At 48.1% G+C, this 25,912-nt stretch overlaps 1 protein-coding gene across 9 annotated transcripts in view; it reads left to right on the top strand.

The window, feature by feature from the left end:
• The window catches only part of CUX2 (cut like homeobox 2), a 287,416-nt gene that overhangs the window by 189,555 nt on the left and 71,949 nt on the right, over positions 1-25,912 (top strand). For 8 of the 9 annotated variants that reach the window (XM_070475190.1, XM_070475187.1, XM_070475184.1 and 5 more), the window contains exon 3: positions 2,473-2,520. The exons of the other annotated variant lie outside the window; for it this stretch is intronic. In XM_070475190.1, the coding sequence (XP_070331291.1) occupies positions 2,485-2,520 (36 nt within the window). In that variant the 5' untranslated portion in view covers positions 2,473-2,484. The remainder of the gene's footprint in view (positions 1-2,472; positions 2,521-25,912) is intronic. 9 annotated transcript variants of the gene reach the window in all.

The raw sequence follows: 25,912 nt of genomic DNA, 5'->3' as shown, positions 1-25,912 counted from the left end.
CTAGTTAGGACTTGTCCCTGGAGCACGTCTCGGGGGAATCAGGTTTGAGAGCTGAGCGAGAGTGCACTTGGAGAACGGGTGGGAATCTCAGATCTGTGTGTCTGCCATGTTACAGCTTCAGAAAGACCAAGTCAAGTCCTGGGTTTGACTGCGAGCTAAGAAGGCATGGGGAGATTCTGAGCATCCTTCCCTCCCCTCTTAGAACAGAGAACAGCTTGGTCTTTAAACCGATTTTTCTGCCCAGAGTGAGAGAACCAGAAGCTTTGTCTCTGAGTCCAGTGTCTGGGAAGCAGAGATGAAGTGGCCACAAATCTCCACAGCCCACCATTTAGACCTTCCCCCAGGCCATGTGGGAGCCCCCAGGTGATAAGGGAAATCCAGGCCAGGTTTTAAGCCTCTGAGTTCGGCTTACATAATTTTAATACTGCATAATTATGCAATTATGTAATTAGGAGGAATAAGTTTCCATTCCTATTATAGTCGCGCCTCTGAAAATTCTCATTTTTGGAACTAGTCTCTCCTGATGGGGGAGAGTCATGCCAAGGCTTTATTTAAGAACATCATCTGGCTGGTACCCAGCTCACCTCCTGCTGGTGCCTGTGCCTGGTTCCCCCCAGGGGCTAAGCAGACAGAAAGGGCGGTGGGCGTCTAGAAAGAGTTGGCATTGGTCCAAAGTCCCCCCAACCTCACCACAGTTCTCAGATTTGAATCCCCTAAATTCATATGAGTGGGGGTTTGTGAACAGAGCCTGTTTGGAGAGTCTGTTGACCTGCATTGAAATTCCAGCTGTGCCACTCACTTGCTTTGGGACCTTCAAAAGTCAGCCCCTCTCAGAGCCCCTGTGTCCCTTTCTGTAAATTCAGAGGAGATAAGCCTCTTCCAAAACTTAGGTTTCCTGAAACCCAGACCAGAGGTTTTCTGTTGATGTGTTTTATTTGGTCTGTAAAAACCTCTCCAGTTTTACAATAAGTTATCAACATTTAGCATCTCTGATTTCACCCCAAAACTCGGATTTCCAATCTCTTTTGAGGCCGTTTGGTAGAGCTGGCCGCACAGAGGCTCCACCCCCAGCGCAGCAGTCATCAGAAACAGCTGAGCAGCTGCCCCCTCACAAAGGCGCTGTGTTCTCCTGAGGTTTGCTGCAGGCCGCCCAGCCTGTCTCCCTCCTGTCATCTTGCTCCAGCCTCTGTGGGCATTTGCGTTTACAACCCGCAACCTGGGTCTGCAGGAGTTTCCTTTCCCATGCTCAGCCCCTGCACTCACAGTTCCTTCTGATCAAATAAATTCCCTCGGTTCACATGGGCTCCCCACATCTCTCCTTAGATCCCCAGCACACATCAGTAGTCAGTGGCTCTGAGAAGCCCTGGGGGGGCCCCAGAACAGTGAGGAAGCGTTCCCAGGACCCAGAAGAAGGGTTGTTTCCAGGAGCAGCACCATCCTATTTCATAGTTAAGGGATTTATTCTTCACCTGACATACGTATTGGGTGCATCCTTCCCTTTCCTGCTTTTCTCTGCTACCCGCTCTCTCTCCATTCTCTCGAGCCCCTCTCAGGTTCTCCTCCCACGGGGGTTTCTTTTGGCCCATAGATGACAGTGGTTAGAGGAGTCGCTAGTGGGTCTCAGAGAAAGCTGGAGCATTTATGGTCAAGATCTTGGGACCCTCAGTTCTAAAAGACGCTTGCACGCTGAAGAGAACTTGTGGGAGTCCACCAGGCGCATCCTTGGGGCTGGGAACCTCAAAGGCCCTCGAGGAAGGCATGAAATTAGGGTCCAAAAATAGGAGGTTCCTTTCTGAAGATAGCCCAGTGGCATAGAGTCTAGCAAACATTTATAGGGCCCTTCTTCTGAGCTGGGTCCCATGGCAGGTGACTCCACCAAGCCCCCAGAAACCCCATCTTCTGGTGAGGAAGGGGTGATAGTACAGGGCGGTGTCTCTAAAATGACAAATGCAGTCTTTGCTAGAGAGGGCGACTGAGTGGGGAAGCAGAAAGGGCAACCTCCGGAGACATCTCCCGAGCAGCGCCTGGAGGGCAGAGGTTTTCTTGAAGGGATGTTAGTGACATGACCCAGGGCGCAGAGCCTCTCCAGCCTCAGCTCCAAAAAATGACCCCTGATGAGCCACCAATCACATGAGGTACTTTGCATAAAACAGCATTCCGTGATCAGATCCACTTGGGAAATGCTACTTCCTCTCCCTCTTCCAGAAATTCCCAATGTGCACTGTGTAAAAGGCTCCCAAGGGTCCTGCAGGGAAGAAACTTGATGTTGTGCTTGATGTGTTCTGATCAGACCTGGCTGGGCCCCTTTGTGTGTGTTTGGGTCTGTCTGTGGGTGTATATATGAGGAACCCTTATGAAATCTCATGGAGCGCAAGTCCCACGGGACACACTTGCTGATTTGGGGGACAACAGTGAGCTGCAGGCAGGGGCTGCTTGACACCACAGTGAATTCTTCGCTGATCTCTTTTACAGGAAATCAGAGAGATGGTGGCTCCTGTATTAAAAAGCTTCCAAGCTGAGGTAAGACCCAAGGCCTGTGGCATGTCACAAAAATACCCCCCAGTTGTCTCTCCCATCCCACCTGGGGTTGTCAGAGGTTTCCAGCAGCAGAGAAACTTCCCTGCCCCCATTGTAGACTGCCCCGTGCCCTCCAGATCAGCCATAGTATCATGATAAGAAAGGGTGCTCTGTTTCCCTTTGCTGGGATTGCTGCCTGCTCTGACATCCTCCTCTACCACCCACCCTCGGAGTATATAAAATCTACTCCTTGCACATCCTTTCCTGCCAACCCATCGGGCCCTCGCTCCTTTGGCAGCAGCTGAGCTATCCTCAGCCAGTTGTTTCTCTTGCCCTCCTGGAGCCCTGGGATGAAGCTGAACCTCTCCCTCTTTGCTTACCTTGGTGACCAGGATTCCGAGCATGTCCACGTGTCTGGCTGGCGCAGGAGGTTGGCAAGGAAAAGAATGGAGTTACACTGAGTCAGGGGAGTGGAAGAGGGAGCCCATTTCCCCAACGTTCTGTCTTCAGGGGGCTATTCTCAGTCTTCCCCTGGATTCAGGCAGGACGCTGAAAGGATCGGCCCTTAAGCACTCGCCAGTGGAGATACATTTTTAAGTCTGTCGTCCGCCAAGTGCCACATTACTTTAAATCTGTCTCTTCAGAACCGAGTAAGCACATAAGGCAATATTAAAGTAAACAATAACTGGATTTACACAAATGTCGCTGATTTCCATATTTTTCATCCTTTCATTTTATTACTGAGTTGACTGATGTGCTTATTTATTTATAGGGCCATCCAGTATTGATTCATTTGGTTGTGAGGTGCCTGAGCTGGAAGAGGGTGGAAAAAAACCCAGAAAGAAGACCAATAATGTTAGGAATGTGTTGTCATGGCTTTGTGTTTTGGTTTTTTTTGTTTTTTTTTTGTTTTTAAAAAAGGTCCCCATCTGCCAGCTCATGGTCCCATGAGAAGCATTCAGCACACAAGCGCTCTCAGGCAGCTGATCCCTTGGTCCAGCCCCAAGACAGGCATTGAATGTTTCATGTAGAGCATTACTTTCCTGGCCATTCCCCTTGCTTGGCTTGGCATGGCAAAGCTTCTCTTAGCCACTTAGAGCCTCAGTTTCCCTATCTGTTAAAGGAGAATAAAAGCACTACAGATCTTTCCATGTTGTTCTGAGGATTAGATGAAATACAATGAAGGGAAAGAATTTAATGTAATTCCTGACACATAGCTGCTTGGGAATGAAGAGCACAGACTCTGGGGTCAACCTGGATTTGGATCCTGCTTCTACCAGTTTCTAGCTGTTTGACCTTAAGCAGGTTGCCTGTGCCTCTCTGCACAAGTTATTTATTTGTGTCTCTGGGTCTCTGTGTCACACTCTACAAAACTGGATCATAATCATACCTATTCCATAGGGTTGTGAATGAAGAAGAACAAAGTTAATACTCACAGAGTGTTCAGAACATTACTCTGTGTGTTAAAAGCCTTACTATTTTATTTCTGTTATCAGTCACCTTCAACATAGGTTTCTTTGGCCTCCACTATGCCTGGGTTAGAATCTGCCTCTTTCCTAACTAGGTGTTCAAGGCTTTTTATCCAAAGAAGGGGGTTTTCTGTCCCTAGAGGAAGCCAGCATGACTTACGTCATCTTTCGATGGGAGTAAGAGTTAAACGTTAGATTTCGGCAGTGGTCAGAGAAGACCCAAGTGTGGTATGGTGGAAAGTACATGTGAATCAGACTCAGATGGGCCTGGCTTGAATCTTTCGCTAGTTGTGTGGCCTGGGGGAAGTTCCTCAACCTATGTGAGCTGCAGTTTTTTTGGGGGGCTTTTTTTTTTTGAGCTGCAGTTTTCCTTCTTAAAGGCGACTAACAGGAGGGCTTCTAAGAACTGAGCAGTGTGGAGGCAGTTGACATGTGTCCGGCGCACAGCTGATGCTCAGTAAGTGCAGGAGGAGAGAGAGAGTCTTAGGGCGGCCAGAAGAGACAAAGCTGAATTCTCATTTCCAAATCCATGTGGCGTGTGGAACAGACACCATTTTAATAGCTGGCAATCTTCAAAGAACTTCGTTAATTTTTTTAAAAAGGTTTTCTATCATCCCTTTAATGTACCAAAAAGACTACATTTGTCTGGAGTTCTATTCCCAAAACCCCTGCTTTCTCCATGATCTATTGACTAATCCACTGCGGCCGCCATGTCCTTCCCAGTGCCTCAGGGGAGAAGTGCTGGCAAAGAAAGGTGTTAATAAAAAGCATCTTCTTCGTCCAGAACAAACTGCACACACACAGGCCGTTTATAATCCAAATTTGATTTTCATTTTAATTTTTTTAATGAGGGTTCATCCTTTATGCCGCTTCCCTCTCGCAATCCACCCGGCTCTGGGCTCAGAGCTGCAGATTCCCAAGTGGGCATTAATCACCTCCCAGGAATATTCCCTGAGGCGAACACCTTCCAGAGTCATATAAACTAACCCATAAAACGCCAAGGCCGAATATCGTACCCGTCATTCCTTCTCCCCAAGCGCGGGCCTCTTGTTGAAATATAACACGCTCAGGTTCATTCCTTAATTTCACTCCACCAGCCCTGGTGTATACAGAATACAGTCATCCTTTTATCTTTTCATACTGTGTATGCGGGGGTCTTATTTTCTTTTTCTTTCTTTTTTTTTCCCCCCACCGTGCTGGTGGTGGGAGGGAGGCGGAGAGGAAGTGAATTTGCCCTGCTGTGAATTGAGGAAGCTTTCCCTCTCCGCCTTGATTGCTTAAAGGACAGTCTTGATTCCCCCTGCTCAGGGAAACAAAGACAGCCAGAGAAGGTGGCTTAATGGAGACAGCTTGAAATGGCCAAAGTTTGAATATCCTTGTGCGCAGAGAAAAGAGCAAGACGAAAGCCCCGCTAATTACAAAAGTTGCTTTATGAAAGATAATTCAAAGCAATAATTTAGCAAACATAATCAAGTCGCACAGATGGGGTTGTTGATGGATGGATTGCAACATGCAATTAGCAGTTCTCGCAGTTACATATCATTAACCCTCCGAGCACAAAAATTATTTTCTCATTATTAGTTGAAAAGGTAAAATTAAGCTGACTAGACAGTAAAGGAACAAACTACAATTAATTACCTTCATTTATTACAGTCATTATTTTAAACTTATTTTTACTTGGAGAGAGAGACGAAAACATCTAAATTAAAAGTTTTGTTATGCTAAATCAGAGGTGAAACTTTGCTAAGGCGTGTGTGCTGTGGCCCAGCCAGAAGATGGCAAGGCCACTGCTGGGAGAGTTTTTTTTTTTTTCCCCTGCTTCCTTCCTCTTCCACCATGAAGATGTGGCCTGCATGGCGGAAAACCCCTTCCATTGAGGTGGAACAGTCTCGTTCACCTGGGCCTGATTGAAACACAGCAATTTGGGAACCAAAGAGGCAGAGACAGCCTCTGATCCCCAGGGAAAGTGAGAGAGAGTGGTGGTCAGCACCCAGGGCCTGAGTCCCACCTGACACTGCTTGTGTGGCTTTGACCAGCGTCTTCATATCTCTGAGCCACTGTTTCCTGCTGCGTAGGGACAGCTGTTCGGATCACGTGAGGTTCAGTGAGATTCACTGTCAGGAGGCCAGCGAGTCGTTTGCTCTCACTGTGGTGGGGGGTGTCTGGTTGCTTGGGCCTGAGGTTGTGGTCTCCCTGTCCTCTCAGGATCAGAGGGAGCTCATGTGGCGTGACCGCCTTTTAGGAGCTTGGCGAGGGGGTCGAGACGCCACCTACCAAGAGACAGAACAGGTCCTCAGTCGAGCCCATGCAGTCATTTATTCACTCAACAGACATTTGCTGAGTACCTGCTGTATGCCAAGTATTGTTCGAGATACTGGGCCCCGTGAAGGTCTCAACCTGCTAGTCAGCCTGACCATTCTTCTCGGGGTGAGGGAGTTGGGCAAGCATTTGTACCAGAACTTGAAGGGCCACCCTTCTCCTTGGCGCCTCCAAGGCCCACTCAACAAATACTTACAATGTCCCTAGGAGTTCCGTGCCCGTGACTGAAGCAACATGTCGGGGTCATGTCCCTCCCAGAGATCCCCTTCGTTTGCTGAACTTCAGGTTCACACTGTCCCTACGGTGGCTGCATGTCTGTGCTGTGTCCCGGCGTTCCCCCATCGGGAGGCGGAGCCTGTGTCTCCATCCTTTGAATATGGGCCTTTAGATTGGTTTCCACTTGAGCCAATAGACATGGCAGAGGGGACCCTTTGCCCATAACAACAGAGGCCTCAGCCAGCCTGGGGTTTTCACCTCCTGCCTCCTCTAGCCCAGCCTTCCCGTCAGAAATGTGACCACCCGGAGGCTCCCTGTGGTGAGACGCCCAGCCTGCCTGGAGAGACCTTGAGGGATGAGTATCCACATGGTAGGGAGAGGGGCCGGGGACACCAAGGCACCAGACGCAAGTCAAGGAACCATGCTGGCCATCAGCTGCCATCTTGCCTTGACTGCCTGAGAGATGACAAGAAAGAACCACCCCACTGGGCCCAGTCAACCCCCAGGACCACGAAGATAAGACATCGTTATAAGCCTTTGCATTTGGGGTGGGTGGTTACACAACAGTAGGTAATTAGAACGCCCGGATTTACAGAGTGCCAGTTCTTTCCTCTCCACTGATCCTCAACTCTCATCTCCCTCTCTCCTCTTCTTTTCTTCCACCTTCTTCTACATTTTCTCCTGCCCGCCCCCCCAGCCCCTCTCCTTCAGCCTTTGCCACCTTTTAACCTTCTCATTTTCCCCCAGCACCAGGTCCTTAGATCACTACCTCCATGCAGAGCACTGCTTTCTGCCCTCCCGATGCCCGAGGGAGGGTGATGGGTGCTCCCAAGGCAGAAGCCAAGACACACAGACAGCAGGCAGCCTCCTCAGCGTCGAGCCTGGCGTTGCCCTCCCAGGACCTAGAGCTTTCGTCTCTTCTCCTTGTGTTTCTTCCCATGGAGTTGGGGTCCATCTCCAAGGCAAACCCCAATGGCTAAAGGAAGTCTAGAGCAGACGCAATTGAAATTCTGTCTATGGAGGAGCAGAAGGGTTATGTTGAAAGAGGAATTTGCAAGAAAGCAAAAGAGGAGGCCTTGCTGCCTTCCCTGTGGGTAGTTAGGTGGCAAAGCATGGCATGATGCCCAGCAGCCTGGCACTCCTCTCCTGGGTGGATGGGTGTTGGTTGGATGAGTGGATGATTCAGTCAACAAATCAATATATATACCCTTCGTTGAGTGAGTTACCCTTTACTGTGCCTTCTCTAAAATGGGGTGATGACGCTTGGACAGCCTGATTCATGTGGGTTTCGGGGTGCCACCCTGGTCAGAGATGTAACAGGTCATGATCTCCTGTGTTCTGAGGCATTCTGGACCCTTTCCCACAGGTCTCATGTAGCCAGAGGTGCCAAACACAGTCTACCAAAGGGAGTCCCCTCACTTTCAGGTGGGCAGAGTACTGGAAGTTCCTCCTTTTGCCCATATCCACCTGCCAGGATGCTAGTGATTGATCAGACCCAGGTTGGACCAACAGGGCGCCAGATGAGAGAGAGGCCAGGATATCTGCTGCGTGGCCTCCGATGCGAACACGGCTGAGACTCAGTTGCTTACTCTTGTAGGCAGCCAGGAGCCAGGCTTGGCCCTGAAGGAGGGCCCTGCCTTTGCTAGAGAAGTCTGCTGACACGACTTTATTGCACGTCTGCCGTGTGGTGCACAATTTCTAATGGTTATTTTGCGTGTTCTTCATGATGTTTCTGTTAAGGGAAGGGCCTGTGATTATCTCCACTTTACAGATGAGGTTCAGGGGAGACGACTGACATCCATTTAGTACCTGAGACAGGATGAGAACCGAGGTGGGCGTGAATTCAGGCTCAGGAGGGTGGTGTGGGCTGGAGAAGGCACTCGGGGCAGAAACCCCAGGCCATCTGGCCCCTCCCGGCCTCTCCCCCCAGCCAGTAGACAGCCTGGCTTATTCCCACCTCAGGCGACATATCTGCTGTTCTCTTACCTGGAATGTTTTCCCGGTACTGTCTCTTGACCCAACTAACTCCTTTCAAGTGTTAGATCCTCCCAAGAGTGAGGAGGCTCGCCCTGGTTGACCCCAACCCCTAGTAAGGCTTGGACTCCCATCTTTCCCAGCAGGGCTCCCCACCCTCACCCAGCATGCCGCGTAGCATAAGTCGTGTTTGTGGGTGTCTCATCATTCAGGGCTCTGGGGCTCCTTGGCTGTGACTCAGAGGAGGGCCCGGCTGTGAGTCCAGTTGTAACAAGATCCCTCAGCCTTCTTATCACCTCCTCCTGTGAGGGGCTGGGGGGTAGCACTGGCCTCTCAAAAATGACAGAGAGGAGGAGACTCTATGCCTCACATGCCTTACCTGAGCCCCCACACCGCCTGCCCAAGCTCCTGCTCTCTGCCCCCATCCTGTGCTCAGAACCTGAAGTCGTCATCGGCCTCCCCCACCTTCTGTCCCAGCCCCAGACTCGGGATGCCCTGCTGCTCCCTCACAGGCAGATGTGGGTGGGGAAAGAGGTTCTGACCGGACAAGGTCCCCAGTCCCTGTTCATGAAGCTGAGCTGCCTAGGTGGGGCCTGGAGGGCACGTCCTCACAGCTCAGATCGCCTGAGGAGGGCTTGGCCCTGAGCACCCACCCAGCTCTGCACGCCGTGTCCTAACTGGTCCCTGTGCTCCCCTCCTGTTCTGCATCTGCCTGCAGGACTCTTGCCCTTCCCTTTGAGTCGAAATGTAATTACAAGATTTTTTTTTCCTTTTTAACATTGTTTGCTATTTCAGCTGTCTTTGATGTCATAATTCTCTTACCCCCGAGGTAACCCTTTCTCTGTCGCTCCCAGCACTGGCATGCCATCTCTTTGTGAGTGGGGCCCCCTCGGGGCCACACAGACGTTAGACACATGCAGTCCTGACCAGCCAGCAAAGCCAGGGAGAAGTGGCCTCACTGACCAGTGGGACCCAGCAGGAAAGATAAGCAGTGGGAACAAGCGTGGGCTTGGAGCCAGATTGGCACAGGCTTGCTTGCATCCTAACCTATCTGTTTGCCCGCTGTGTGATCCTGGGCAGGTCACTTAACCTCTCTGGGCCTCAACTTCCTTGGCTTTTAAATGGAGATAATGATACCTACCTCATAGGGTCGATATGAGGGTTAAATGAGTTGACCCTTGAAAAGCTCCAAGAACAAAGCCCAGCACATAGTGAGTGCTCTTTGGACATTAGTCAGCGCTCCCAGCTGATGAGCTGAATTTATTCCTCCCACTTCTCCCCAATCCCCATGAGGAAGCATCTGCTCTCACCCGTTCTCAGGTAAGGTAAGTGAGGCTCAGCACCCAGCACATGGTGGTGGGTGGTGACTCAGACTGGGACACCAGCCAGCAAAACTTACCGTGCATTGAGCCATGCATCACCACATCTCAGCAGTGTAACAAGGGAGCCACCACTGGTGTCATCGCCTCTGAGAGGTGAGACGTTGCAGTTCAGAGAGGCTAAGCTGCTTGCTCCAGCTCACAGAGCTCTTCAGCAGCAGAGCAGAGGATGGAAGATGCAGACCTCAGCTTGGAGGGCTGAGTGGATCTCCCCAGGGAGCTTCGGGGGTACAGAAGGAGCTGAGAACACCCTATAGATTTTTCTAGAATTGATCAGTTCTACATTGAGGATCTGAATTAGACACTTGCAGATAGTTAGGGGTTCGAAAAGAGATCTCTTTTTTCAGCCAGATCTGTGTCTTTTAGATAATGTCTTTGCTGAGCTTTTCCCAGGCACAATCCACCAGGGAAGCCCAGCCCATTGCAGAGAGCTGGATTCAAACCCAAGTCTGCATACTCAGCCCAGTACTTGGCATTTAGCAAGTGCTCAATAAACAGGGTGTCACTTGCAAGATGCAGTGAGAAGGACTTCTGTCCACCCTTCCTGTTCCCGGCTCACATACGTGTATGTGCACCCCTACTCCCCACCCCCTCTGATGACATAATAACTTTGATGAGGCAGGTTTTCTTGGCTCCCATAACCCGGTCTGGCCCCTCTGGCTTTGCCCTGCCCAGCTTGGGGTAAAACTTATAACGAGCTGAATATCCTTCTGAATTTAATATTAAGAACCTACCAAAGCATCATTGAACCTGTCACGCCATATTACAACCAAATTAAGAACCAGCAGCAATCCTCTTTCATTCAGTATCATATGCCTTATAAAGTAAATTATTAATGCTTTTTTCCCCCCAGTTAAGCAGTTATTTGCAGTTGTTCCGGGTATTTCTCATTAGAAATAACATCATCTAAAGAACGATATTGATTGATTTTTTTAATCTTGGAATCATGGACGTGAGCCACATATTTATATGACATTCCCTTTAACTAGAATTCTCATGCTTTATTTTTATATTATTGATCTTTTTGACACGAATTGCTTTTTGGCCTTGTGCGAACGTTGTAAGCTTTCCGCCTGCAGAGGAATGGGCCGGCGTCTGGGCCGAGCTGGGAAGAGTGATCGCTCCAGCGGCATGGCGGTAACATTCCCGCACATTTAACAACAATTAGTCTGTGCTGATGCCATGGTAGGCTTTCGTGTATGAAAATTTACAAGCCTTTTAATGGACTGCATTATGGAAGGCCATGCGGGGCCAGTCGGTGGGGAGATGAGGCCGCCGGGCGCGCATTCATCTCATGGCGCTGTCAGCCAAGCATCTCTTAGCGCTCGTGTCTGCCTGGGGCCAGCGGCGGGCTGAGCGACGCTCCTGCAGCAGCCAGCACACCCCCTCAGGGCATGAGTGCCCATTCCTGTGGTCACTCGGACATCCATTCAGTAGACGTTTCTTGAACACCTGCTGTGTGCCAGGCATGGTGTTCAAGGGCCAAGGTGGTGAACATCATTGACTCACGTGCTCAGGAAATCTTGACAGCTGAGCTCCATTGTGCGCCAAGAACCATGCTAAGCACTGACGCTGAGAGTTTGAGCACAGATCATTCTCCTGGCTCCTGTAATGTGGAACGGAAGTGACAGAAGCTTCGATCCGCACAGACTTGGGTTCTGATCACAGCTCTCTCCTTGACCAACGGTCTCAGTGAACCTCAATTTCCTTGGCTGTGAACTGGGAATGGTAACTGACCCTACCACACAGGTAGGCTGGGAGGATTCATGCAGGTAGAGAGCTTGAATGGTTTTGTGTGGCATAAAGCTCCCAGAATGAAGAACGTTGCATCATGCTTTAGAGTTGGTATGCCTTCCCCTGCAGCCAGCAGCCATAGAGTACACATCATGCCCATCCCTGCTTCCCTTCCAGTTCCACTGAGACTTTCAGTCTTGCAGACTTTTATTCTGCACCTGCTGTATACCAGGGTGAGTTCCAGGCTCCAGGGATGAGGCTGTGAGCAGCTGTAGATACCCCTGCTGTCCCCAGGGCCCGCACAGCTGAATGACAGAAACAGCAACGATCATGGTTATGATCGAACTTCATGTGAGTTTCATCCTTTAACCCTTTGTTATTCAGAGCATGGTTTGTGCGCCAGCAGCATCCGCATCACCTGGAGGCATGGTAGAAATGCAGTTTCATTGGCCCCCCACCCACCTCCCAGGTCTCCGTAGCCAGAATTCGCAGTTTAACAAGGTCCCCTCGTAAGTCAACTATATTTAAAAAAAAAAAAAAGCCTCAATAATTTGGTGATTTGTGATTCATGTGCTCATTAAAGTTTGAGATCCCCAAACTGCCCATTGAAATCTGAGCACTTTAAAAAATACTGAGACCTGGGTCTCTCCCCACAGTGGCTGGCATTCTGTCTGGTGTGAGGCTTGGACATCAGGATTTTAAAGCTTCTGCTGGTGATTCTAATATTTGAGATGTTCTTGCCCTAGAAGCTCACCATCTAGTGGAGGAGATGGATACATGGAAATAACCAGTCATGTGCTGGTAAATGTAGAGCTAGCTGTCAGGGGAGTCCTGATTTCTGTGGTGTAAATACTCCTGCAAGGAACAATTTCAGGCTGGCAACATGGAGTGGGGAAGAGATACGCAGTAGCATCTCAGATAGTGTTTCCACCACAGACATAATAACTATGCATAACCTCAGAGCCCCAAGAGTAGTAATATATTACCACATAATTAGGAAGTGATGAGTTCTGAATATGTATTCCCTCTTTTTTTCAATCTTTTGTGTTTAAAATACACATAACATAACATTTATTACCACCTTAACCATCTTTAACTCATCAGTTCAGTGATATTAAGTACATTCACAGTGTTGTACAACCATCACCACTATCCATCTCCAGAACTTTTTTCATCTTCCCAAACTGAAACTCTGTTCCCATTCAACAGTAACTCCACATTCCCTGCCCCTGGCAACCACAATTTTAAACTTCCTGTCTCTGTGAATTTGACTGCTCCAGGCACTTGATAGAAGTGGAATCATCCAGTATTTGTCTTTTTGTGACTGGCTTATTTCACTCAGAGTGTCCTCAAGTTTCATCCAGATTGTAGTACCATCATTTTTAATGTAATTTATGTATTATAATCATAGGTTTATGTGATTTAAATTTTTAATTAGGGCCATTTTAACAACTAGGTTGTAAAAGTCCAGAAAATTTAACAGTCGGCTTTGGCAAGCTGCTACAGGTGAGCCCCAGTACACCACTGGAAATGCAAGTGAAAACAGAGAGCCAAACGGCAAGCTTTAGGACAGGGATCAGCCAACTCTGGCCCTCAGGCCAAAGCCTGTTTTTATAAAGCTTTATTGGAACACAGCCATGCCCACTCATTCATGTATTGTCCATGGCTGCTTTCCCACCACAGCCGCAGAGCTGAGTCATTACAACAATCTGTATGGCCTGCAAAGCCAAAACTATTTATTATCTGGCCCTTTACAGGAGAAGTTTGCTGGCTCCTGCTTTTTGGTATACAGGGAGTGGGAGAAAATTATTACTCATTCATTCAGTTACTCCATCAGCATATACAGAGCATTTATTCTAGCCACAGGAGCAAATAAGACAGAGTCCATTCCTTTCCAGAGCTGACCTTCTGGGAGAAGACAGATGTAATTCAGGCCCTCGCACAGCAAGTAAATATATAATTATCGTCGATAGCAGTGGCTGTGACACAAGCTTCATGGGGTTATGAGAGCATCCTGGGATGTCAGGGAGGACTTCGAGGAGGAAATGACTATGAACTAAAGCATGAAGCGGAACATTCTAGCCACAGGAGGGGTGGAATGGCATGCTTCATAAAAGGAGCGGTGTGTACTAATGCCCTGAGGGAGAAGGGAAGTGAGAATTTCAGGGCCGAAAGCCCGGGAGAGGTGGCCAGAGTCCCTAAGGCTCTCACCTGTGCCCTGGCTTCTACCCAGCCCCCATCTACCCTGCCAAGTGCAGCATCACTTTGAGCCAGGCTTACCCTGGTACACTGGCCCCTTCTGCCTCCCCGCCCTCAAAGACCATCTCACCTCCTGAATTCCCTCTATCTTCCTTCTTCCTGGCCTTAGACCCCACAGTGTGACAGGCAGAAGTCTCTTATTTAGTTCCTCCTTGAGGTTTATAAACTCCTGCCCTCTAATACAATTCTTTTCAGCACAACTACAAAATAACAACACTTAATTAAAACGTAAAGCCAAATATTTGTGGATCAGCCAAATCCTATGTCCTGGAACTAAGCAGAGGCCCTTCCCTGAAACCGTGGACTGAGACACAGGCAGGGTCAGAGTGTGGCAGGGGGGTTCCATTTCTTGAGCACCTGCATGACACCATGCTCAAGGCTGGTGATCTGACATCTGGGATGTTTTGGGATATTCTGGAGAATCCTAAGGAAAACTGAAACTCAGGTGGAGGCACAGATCACATAGCCGAGAAGTGGATGAGATGGGATTCGAACCCATTGTGCCTGCAGTAGCCACAGTGGCTCATTCCTGTAGCAACAACATCAAACATAGCAAGAGATTTATTTCTCAGTCACATCACAGTCTAGTGGTGATTAATGGCGCAAAGGGGCTCTGCTGCTCGCATCCATTCAGGGATCCAGGCATCTCCTGTCTTCTGCCTCTGCCTTCGCTGCATTCCAGAGTCCCCTTTGCTTAAATAGTACATGGGGAAAGTTCTTAAGGGCCAGACCTGGAAGTGGCCACATCATTTCTACCCACACTTCCTTGCTGCTGCTGCTGCTAAGTCACTTCAGTCGTGTCCCACGAGGCTCCTCCATCCATGGGATTCTCCTGGAAAGAGTCCTGGAGTGGGTTGCCATTGCCTTCTCCCACACTTCCTTGACCAGCACTCAATTATAAGGTCATGTCCAATTTCAAGGGAAGCTGGAAATAGAGTCTAACATGTGGCCAAGAGGGTGTTGAAAAAACAGAGCTAGGTGAGTACATAACCCTGTGTCCTGCACTGCGGACTCCCTAATGGGTGAAGTAACTACCTCATTAGCTATTGGAGAGTGGGATGGGGCCAGGAAAACAGTAGGATGAGTACATTTTGGACTAAAGAATAGGAAATGAATTTCAAGAAGCGTGTCAAGTCCAGGAAGCAGTAGAACAAGGGCAAGGAAGAAGTTTTAACGATCTGGTAGGAGTTATAAAGCTCCTGCTCTGTATATATCTCTATGCTGGCCTGGCTAAGAGAATAAATGAGCTTTGTCCAACAAGGAGGCCATGCCAGCCACTGGGAGCCCATGTCCGCAGTCAACTAAGAAAAAAAGCAAGTGTGAAGTTAGAGCAAAATGTCCCACATGTGCCAAGAAGAAAGTGACTGCTTTATCGGCAAGCAATCAGAGAAGACTTCCTGGAGGAGGTGGAATCCCAGCTCAGGTTAGGAGGACTAGGACAGGATGGAACACAGAAAATGAGGTGTGGTAAGAATACAAGTTGTCTTGGCGCCAGGCACACCGGGGTTTGATCCCCAGTTTGAACACTTGCTGGGTGATCTTAGATCACTTCCCTTCTTCCCGACTCTGTTTTCTCATCAATAGATGGTTCCTAGTATACACAGGCTTATTGTGAGGATTAAATGAGATGGTCATGTTTGCAATGTTTATTAGCTCAGTACATTACACACAGAAGGCTTAAAATGAATAATTATTTCCCAGTGACTATTTGGTGAGTTGTACCATGTTTCTGGAGCTACGATATGTAGGGAGGTAAGGGAGAGGAAGAGGCAAGGAAACACATTTGGGCAGGACAGGGGAGCTGTGAATGCTGTGTTAAGTCTGTACTTTGAGATGACATGGATGAGGTGATGTGGATTCTCTTGATGTATGAGGCCAGCATAACCAGGAGGCTTTTCTAGAAAGATCCCTCTGGAGGTGAGTGGGGTAGGAGAGGGTCGACTTGGAAGTCAGGGTCTGGAACACTTGAGACACGTGGCAATAATGGTGTCCTGACTTGAGGCAGAAGCAGAGGCGTGGCAAAGAGACGGCTGGTTCAAAAGAGTTTGGATGTGGGGGCCTGGCCTTCAGGTGGCCGAGGGAGATAGAAGGCCTGAGTATCGGGCTCCAGGGGTCAGGGGGGATGACATTGTTAGCAGAAGAGTCAGAGGCAGAAGTGGTTTCTTGAAGACAAGCCCAGTTGGTTTAGACACCTAACCTCCAGGAACCAGGGAGGCTTTGGCTCAACCCCAGAATTCTAAACACTTTACAGATATCAATTTATTACTCCCTGTGACCTCCCTATAAGGTAGATGTTGTTTTAGCAATATTTTACAAGTGAGAAGAATGAGGCACAGAGAGGTTGGATAACTTGCCCAAGGTCACACAACCAGTAAGGGACAAAGACAAGATTTGAACCCAGGCAGTCCAGATTCAGGGTCCTTACCCTCGATCGTTATTTATTAAGCACCTACTGTGTGGCTGGCCCTGGGGATCCAGTAGTGAACAAGAGCTACCTTGCCCCAGGCTCCAAGAATCCCACTCAGTTTCAGAAAGGTGGCTCTGTTTACAGGTGCAGATGAACTGGCCCCAAGATACTCAGATGCTGAGCAAGGCCACGCAGCCAGTTGGCGACAGAACACCTCTGTTTATTCCAGGCTTTATGTGCTTCCTACAACTCCCCATGTCCACAGGGTAGGGACACTTTGACAATTTAACCAGTCAATTATAATAATATTTTTCTCTCGGAATGTTTAAAAGAAAAAAAAAGTTGGCTTGCTAAGGTATAATCATGGCTCAGAGGCCAACCTGACATTAGTTATTAATTAGGCCATTATGCATTCCACAGTGATAATTGCTTTGCTGCAAAGTCACCAAGCATGAAACGGACCCAGCACAGAAACGCAATCTATCAATCTGAGAAGTCGCAGCCCAGTTGCGTTCTCTCACCTTGAGTCGGGTGTACACCGGAGCGGGAAACAAAAAGAAATTAATGATACATCAATAGGCAACAGCAAGCTGGTCTCAGCCCGATCCTACCCTGGGATGATCACATCCCTGGGCACAGGGATGGCGTTTAAGTGAAGTTTAACAGTGAAAATGCCTGTTTCTCTTTGATCTAGCCAGTGGAAATCTGTTCATCTCCTTTCCCTTTTTTTTTTTCTTTTTCCATCTTCGGGAAGGAAAAAAGCCATCTGTTTGCCTTGCCTGTTGCTTTTGCAATGAGTAGGTTGAGGGTATAGCAGCTGCCAGGGCTGCCCAGGTGTTGTGAGAAACACAGCACCTCCGCCTGTCTTCTGTCTCAGTCTGGGTTCTGTCTCTGGCCTTGGTGGGACAAGGAAGGAGACCCGCCCTGAGCCTCCAAGTGAGAGGCGTCAGTGTTGAGGACAGCTGGAGTTCCGTCCTAAGAGAAAACCTTGCAGTACAAGAAACAAAAATCCACCCAAGTTAGCCCACATGAGAAACATTTATTATAATATTAACTATCTGATATTAATGGGGTATCTGTTGTCTGCCAGATGCACAGTTATGCCATTTAGTCCTCCGTCTTGTGAGAGAAGTTTTGGTATATGAGGAAACTAAGACTCATCAAGATAAAGTATCTTGCTGAAGGTCCCACCACTAGTGGTAGGATTGAGATTCAAACCCAAGCTCATGAACACAGCACTCTGCTGAGACCACATGAGAAGCTGGAGGAAGCACAGCTGGGCTTCCAGAGGGTGGGACAAGGAACCAAAACAGCTCATAAGCAAAGAGGGTGCTTCTCCAAGGGGTGAGAGACCTTGTTCTGCCCTCTCTGTGGGCCAGCTTTCTCATACATGGTAGATGGAAGTGCCTGCCCATGACAGCCATCTCAGTCCCCACATTCACCCTACTGTCACTGGAGCTAATTACCTAGACAAATAAAAATCAACCAGTCTCAGATTTAAACTTTTAGGATAACAGAGATGAGTGGCATGGACCCAGCTCTATTCTTTATCTGGCCTAATCCTGGTCTGAGGTAGTTACTATTATTATCCCCCTTTTACAGAGGAGAAAACTCAGAAAGGTTAGGTGACTTTCCTGAGTCACAACAGCAAGTAAGTCATAGAACTGAACCCAGCTGATACCCTTCTAGACCAGGGATTAGCAAAGTATAGCCCCTGGGTCAAACCCAGCTCCCTTCCTGTTTTTGTGAATTAAGTTTTATTGGCACACAGCCACACATGTCTGTGGCTGCTTCCACTCTACAAGGACCGAGTTGAATAGTTGATAGACCATATGGTGCACATAACCAAAAATATTTACTCTCTGGCCCTTTACAGAGGAGGCAAGATCAAAGCTATAAATTTTGAGTGGTCGAATTTGACTTAGAGAATGGGTATCTTCCAACAGTCATTTCTTTCATTTGTTCTTCCTTCCTCCTTTCTTCCTCCATTCTTTTACTCTTTATTATGGACAAATTCAAATATGTGAGAGTTAAAGAAAATAAAATAATGTGACCCAGTTTCAATGACTGTTCATTCATAGCCACTTCCCTTTTGCACCCCTGGATTATTCTGAAGCAAATTCAGGTCATTGTATCATTTCACCTATAAATATTTTAGTGCATGTTGTTTAGTCGCTAAGCCATGTCCAACTCTTGGGCTGTAGCCCACCAGGCTCCTCTGTGCATGAGATTTTCCAGGCAAGAATATTGGAGTTGGTTGCCATTTCCTTCTCCAGGGGATCTTCCTAACCCAGTGGTCGAACCCACATCTCCTGCATTGCAGGCGGATTCTTTACCACTGAGCCGCCTGGAAGCCATTTTAGTGTATATCTCTAAGAAATAAGGAATCTCTTTATAAACATAACCACAATATCATCCAAAAAGTTTTAACACATTTCTTTTTTTAATTGAGATGTATTTGATATATAATATTATGTTGATTTCAGGTATAAAGCATCAATTCATTTCAGTCACTCAGTTGTGTCCAACTCTCTGCGACCCCATGGACTGCAGCACGCCAGGCTTCCCTGTCCATCACCAACTCCCGGAGTATACCCAAACTCATGTACATCAAGTTGGTGATGCCATCCAACCATCTCATCCTGTGTCATCCCTTTCTCCTCTTGCTTTCAATCTTTTCCAGCATTAGGGTCTTTTCAACTGAGTCAGCTCTTTGCATCAGGTGGCCAAAGTATTGGCATTTCAGCTTCAACATCAGTCCTTCCAGTGAACACCCAGGACTGCTCTCCTTTAGGATGGACTGGTTGGATCTCCTTGCAGTCCAAGGGACTCTCGAGAGTCTTCTCCAACACCACAGCTCAAAAGCATCAATTCTTCGGTGCTCAGCTTTCTTTATAGTCCAACTCTCACATCCATCCGTGACTACTGGAAAAACCATAGCCTTGACTAGACGACCTTTGTTGGCAAAGTAATGCCTCTGCTTTTTAATATGCTATCTAGGTTGGTCCTAACTTTTCTTCTAAGGAGTAAACGTCTTTTTTATTTCATGGCTACAGTCACCATCTCCAGTGATTTTGGAGCCCCCCCAAAATAAAGTCTGTCACTGTTTCCACTGTTTCTCCATCTATTTGCCATGAAGTGATGGGACCCGAAGCCATGATCTTTGTTTTCTGAATATTGAGCTTTAAGCCAACTTTTTCACTCCTATTTCACTTTCGTCAAGAGGCTCTTTAGTTCTTCTTCTCTTTCTGCCATAAGGGTGGTGTCATGTACATATCTGAGGTTATTGACATTTCTCCTGGCAATCTTGATTCCAGCTTGTGCTTCATCCAGCCCAGCGTTTCTCATGATGTACTCTGCATATAAATTAAATAAGCAGGGTGACAATATACAGCCTCGACGTATTCCTTTTCCTACTTGGAACCAGTCTGTTGTTCCATGACCCATTCTAACTGTTGCTTCCTGACCTGCATACAGGTTTCTCAAGAGGCAGGTCAGGTGGTCTGGTATTCCCATCTCTTTCAGAACTTTCCACAGTTTATTGTGATCCACACAATCAAAGGCTTTGGCATAAAGCAGAATATTATGTTTTTTCTGGAACTCTTGTGGTTTTTTGATGACCCAGCGGATATTGGCAATTTGATCTCTGGTTCCTCTGCCTTTTCTAAAACTAGTATGAAAAGATATAGAGCGTCATGATTCAATATTTGTATATATTGCAAAATGATCACCACAATAAGTCTACTTAACATTCCTACCACACATAGTTGCACTTTTTTGTCTTAAGAGTAGTTTCTTAATACCTGGAGTCAGGCAATGCTACAGTGTCCCTTATTGGCCCCTAAGTTTTTTAATCATTTTTTGGTGTATACCAGGATGGTAGTCATGTATGGATGTGAGAGTTGGACTATAAAGAAGGCTGAACACTGAAGAATTGATGCCTTCAAATTATGTTGTTGGACAAGACTCTTGAGAGTCCCTTGGACGGGAAGGAGATCAATCTTAAAGGAGATCAACTCTGAATATATATTGGAAGGAATGAAGCTGAAGCTCCAATACCTGATTTGAAGAGCTGATACATTGGAAAGACCCTGATGCTGGAAAGGATTGAAGGCAGGAGGAGAAGGGGACAACAGAGGATGAGATGGTTGAATGGCATCATCGACTCAGCTGACATCGGTTTGAGCCAACTCCAGGAGGTAGTGAAGGACAGGGAAGCCTGATATGCTTTAGTCTTTGGAGTCGCAAAGAATCCGACGCGACTGAACAACAAGGATTCACACAGAATCCACACATTGAGACTGACTGACGTGCCTCTGAAACATGGCGACCAACTGGTTCGGCCCTGGACTGAGGGTTACCTGAGATGCAAAACTTTGGGTTTTAAAACAGAGAAGATCTTCAGGTACAAAACTTCACGGTAAAACTGGAAAAGTCCAAGACAAATTAGGACAAGTTGGTCATACTATCTCTGCTACACATTCTAATCTGTAAACATCCTGGCCATCTTTTTTTTTTTAACCCTGTGATCTCTGTGTGGAAATAACTGGGCTCTTTTTCCTAAAAACATTCCTCTGATCACAGCTGATTGCACCAAGGACAACATTAGTCTCAAGCGAGGTCAACAGTATTCAGTATCTCAAGAGTTTGAGTTTGGGACTAGTCAAGGAAGCCAAAAGCTGGCCTTTAGAGAGCAGGGCCAGGGGACTTGCCCCTTGCAGAGGAACCACCCTCCTTGCTCTGAACTATTCTGGTTCCTTGTCCCACCCTCTGGAAGCCCAGCTGTACTTTCTCTGGCTTCTCATGTGGTCTCAGGAGAATACTGTGTTCATGAACTTGGGTTCAAATCCCAGCCCACCACTCACTGTGGGACCGTGGGCAAGTCACCCCACCTGTAGCTGGGATTCATTGATTGTGTCACTGTGGTGTGGTTTGACCTGGTCCTCTGTCCTCTGTATTTGCCATGCATGGGCAATTGGATCTAGAGGCTTGATCATATTCAGGTTTGATGTTTGAGGCAAGTCTATTCATAGGTGGTACTGAGTGTTTCCATCATAAGGTGTATAATGTGCCTCCCAGTCAATTTCAAGGTGGGGGTGCGGGTCAGCTGGAGGCAGGGACCAACCTGATCAGTGACAAGCAGGTATGGCTACCTGGGGACACCTAAACCTCCCTCCCTCATATGTCAGGAGACCATAGATAATGTCCTCTGATAGTTAACCTTCATCAGTAATAATGGAAGCGGAAACTGAGAGATTTCATAGCTGTGCGAGGTAATTAAATTACTTACATGAATCCACTCACCCTTGATTATTTCCACGTTTCCCACCAAACATATGCCTCTCCTTCGTTTGCTGCCATCCTGAGCTCTCAGCTGGAAGGATGAGGGTTGTGGGGCTTTGCAAGGGGGCTGCCTATCTTTGAGAAACAGCCAAGAAAACGGGGTTCCCCATCACTGCATTCACCCTGTAGGGCTTTCATGAGGATTTGGAGACTTAGGGTGTGTAAAGCACTTAAAGCAGCGCCTGGCACACTCTAAGCACTCAGTAAATATTTACTATTATTACTGTTTTCATTTTTTTATGCTGCTGTTATACAGGAACGGAGGCCTCTGTGGCCCCATTTTCTGATTTTTCTGGTGAGCTGGAAATCTCAATTTTTGTGTATAATCTCCTGATCTCTAAATGTTGGCTAAAGATAAACATTTTTAAAAACATGAACAAAGCACATAACAAGATTTGGACCATGAGCCCCATGTTCACAACCTTTGGCTTAAAGGGGGTACAGTAAGCGTTATCTGATTATACCAGATTGCTGCTGCTTTTATATGTATTCAATTTCTTTCTTTATTTTTGACAGTGCTGGGTCTTCATTGCTACGTGAGCTTTCCTCTCGTTGCGGTGCGAGGGCTTCTCATTGTGGTGGTCTCTGTTGTTGCGGAGCACAGGCTCTAGGGTGCACAGGCTTCTGTAGCTGCAGCTCCCAGGCTCCGGAGCACAGGCTCCGTAGTCATGGCACACGGGCTTCGTTCGTCCACGGCACGTGGGATCTTCCCAGATCAGGGATCAAACCCGCGTCTCCCGCTTTGGCAGGTGGATTCTTTAACCCTGAGCCACCAGGGAACCCCATGATTCCACCAGATTGTCTCTGACCTCAGCACATGCCACCCTGCCTCCCTCCTCTGTAGCACAACAACCTGCTCGTCCTTTGCAAGCCAGCGCAGCCACCCCCTTGAAGCCCTCCTCTAGCCAGTGCCCCTGCAGAATAAACCCTTCTCTCCATGGTTCCCCCTCCTCAAAATGCTGCTTGCCTTCTGTCCTTTCCTGTGGTCTATGTCTCTCTTCCTCGGGGACTTGTGAACTGGGGCTATGGTTTATTCTTCTTTGTGTAGTGCTTAGCACATTGAGGATCATCATAATTAATAATAGTAAAACTAACATCAATTAAGTGTTGGCCAGGCTGCGTGCTAAGCAGTTTTTGTGTATATCACCTTTAATGCTTATCGTCATCCTCAGATATGGAAACAAAGTTTCAGAGAAGGCCAGTGGCTGCCCAGGGTCACAGAGAAGTGGGGGAACTGGGAATGGAACTCGACTGTAATTGAATCAGCCCACTCGGGGAAGCTGAGCCCCCGAGCCCTGGCTGCACACACTGGAGACAGAAGAGTGCCCTGAGTGTCCGGCTGCGGTTCTCACAGAGCTGTCTTGAGCCATACTCCACAGACACCCAGAGATGATGATACTATATTTGAAAGCCTGGGCAGGTGGTGCTTCTGTGGCATTTGGGTGGCCGCCTCTCCATAAAGGGCATGTATGCTCTTTTAACTCAGCTCTTCTGGGCTGGCATTTCAGAGAACTTCCTGGGATGGCCTCAAGAGGAGAGACTGCAGCCACCTGGGACCCCTGCAGGGCCCCCTGCTGGAGCAAGGATGCTGCAGCCTGTATCCAATAGAGCCGGGGGTAGTGAGAGCTCAGACGCCAGGTCAGGGTCATAAGCCAGCTCATGGGAGGGCCTGGCGCACAGACTTCTGGACTGCCCTGTGTTTCAGAGACTGGTTGTTGCCAGGTTGGCTGGGGTGGTTCTTGGCATTGCTGACCCTCAACCCACTCTGGTGATTTGACTTCAATCCTCATGTTCCAGCAAGGGCTTTCCTAGTGGCTCAAGGGTAAAGAATCTGCCCGCAATGCAGGAGACCCAGGTTTGATCCCTGGGTTGGGAAGATCCCCTGGAGAAGGGAATGACAATCCACTCCAGTATTCTTGCCTGGAGAATCCCATGGACAGAGGAGCCTGGTGGGCTACAGTCAATGGGGTCACAAAGAGTCAGACATGATTGAGTGACTAACACTCATGTTCCAGCAGTTTCCACCTTTCATATTCCCTTCAATAGTGCCAACTTCTAACACCCTCAGATCCCTTTGCCGAGAAATCCAAGAACCGTCTGTGGATGGCTTGGCCAACCTCACTCCATGTTTAACACTGAACAAAGCATATCTTAACTGCTGGAGTCTCCACACATAAGCTGGATTTGGTGTCCCTACTGTCTAGGTGGGGAAACTGAGGCACGGAGAGGCCACAGAAGGATATTCACTCATCATTAAGTGCTGGTGGGTGCTTCACCTCCATGATTTGATCCTCCTGCCAGCCTGTCACATCATTGTACCCATTTTATGGTTGAGAAAGCTGAGGCACTGAAGGCTAAGTGATTTGCCCAAAGTCACACAGCCAGAGATGCAAGTTTTAGACATAGGTCACTCAGAAGCTGACTCCAAAGCTGTGTGCTTTCCAGCCCTTCCTCGAATCTGCGAGCCTTTATTAAGCCCCAGCTGTGTGCATCTCCTTGCTGTCCTCCCACCCTCACTCTCCCCTTTCCTCTGTGACCCAGTTAGCGCCGCCATTCCCATCAGAACACGACAGCCGAGCCCTGCAGGTCTTTCTCCACTGTGCCTGTGAGAGTTTCTCATCACTCTGCAAGGCACAGAATCCTCCAGATGCTCTGAGTGGCCCCTTTCTGTGGTCCCAGGTAGACTTGAGTTGGGAGGGCCTGATCATTTTCATTCAGGGTGGAGGGCTCACACAGGATCTTGTTGCTATTTGGAAAGGCACTTTGGCAACCACGTGGGGCTGCCTGGACGCAAGACATAGGACCAATACAGGACACCCTGCTTATCACTCCTGTTTCTCCTAAGCCTGTGAAATCCCTGTTTGAAGGGTGAAGTTGAGGGAGGGGGCTGGTGGAACTCAAGAAGAGTGTGGAGAAACCAAAGCGAGGCGAAAAGTGGTTCCGGTCTAGGCCAGAGTGAGAACGCCAGTGCCCAGGGGCCCCACACCTGTACTGCAGGTACGTGGGAGGCCGGGGGGAGGCCGGGGTGAACTGCCGACCCCAGGCCTCTCTTAATGCGAGACTGCTGCTTGGCCCCAGGCGGCAGTTGTCGGTGGAAATGTGGGCCCAGGCTGGCCAGATCCTCTGATTTTCCAAGAAAATCCAGCAATTTGGATCTCTTCTGGTTTTGAAATGCTGGCTCTGTATATATGCACACATTTTCATGCTCACAGTATTTTATGGAGGTGTAATTTGCATATGGTAAAATGCGCAAATCTTAAGTGTATAACTTGATGAATTTTTATGGCTCAAATATTTTTAAACACTAGAGGGTCCAAGAAAACATGTATCTGGACCTGGACCCATCGTTGATGACCCCTATTGTGCCGTCTGACACCCGTGATCGAGGTAGGATGCTGACATGGTGTCCCAGGGATGGGGGCAGGCTTTTGGAGAGAACTCAGTGGTGACCCCATTACCACTGTGGCTGAGGGCACATGCTCTGGGGTCCAGGGAATGAATCCTAGCTCTGCCCCTTGCTGTGTGACTTTGGGCAAGGTAGATTTCTCTGATGTCTTGTTTGCCCCACCAGTAAAATCAAGTAGATAATGATACTGACCTCACAGGACTGGTGTGCAGATTGAATGTGTTAATGTAATCAACACTGAAAGCGTTGCCTGGTACTTAGTACCTGCCCTATACAATAGACTATTTCTTCGAGCAGTTTTAGGTTTAGAGAGAATTTGAGCAAGAGGTATAGAGCTCTCTACCCCAATTTCCCCTATTAACATCTTGCATTAGTTCACTACATTTGTTACAGTTGATGAACCAATAATGATATAGTATTATTAACTAAAGTCCATGATTGACTTTAGGAGGTCACTTTTTCTGTTGTACAATCTTCCTTTGCAAATGCATAATGTGTATCCACCATCACAGTATCATACAGAATAATTTCACTGTTGCTTGAAATCAACAGGAATTGTTAGTCGTCACTGCTGTGCTTTATGAATAACTTCTAGTGGGCATGCAGGAGCCCTATTCCTTGGTCTGCCTCATAGGAAAACACAGCATATTCAGGCTTGAGAGGGGGACGTTTTAGGGGTGAACCTGAATCTGTTCTAATTTACCAAAAACAGAAGCTACTCTGCCACTTCAAGCGGGGAGTTGCATGAATCCAGGCCCAAATTCTCTGCTGCACAGCTGGCTCTGAATCCAGAGATGCGGTTCACACCCTGCCTCGACTCCATCCCGTGTGACTCGGAACAACCGTATCAGCGTCTCTGGGCCCCTCACACAAGAACCATTCTCCCTGC

Source organism: Odocoileus virginianus, chromosome 12, assembly GCF_023699985.2.
Source record: "Odocoileus virginianus isolate 20LAN1187 ecotype Illinois chromosome 12, Ovbor_1.2, whole genome shotgun sequence".
NCBI lineage: Eukaryota > Metazoa > Chordata > Mammalia > Artiodactyla > Cervidae > Odocoileus > Odocoileus virginianus.
This window is presented reverse-complemented; position numbering and strand designations above follow the sequence as displayed.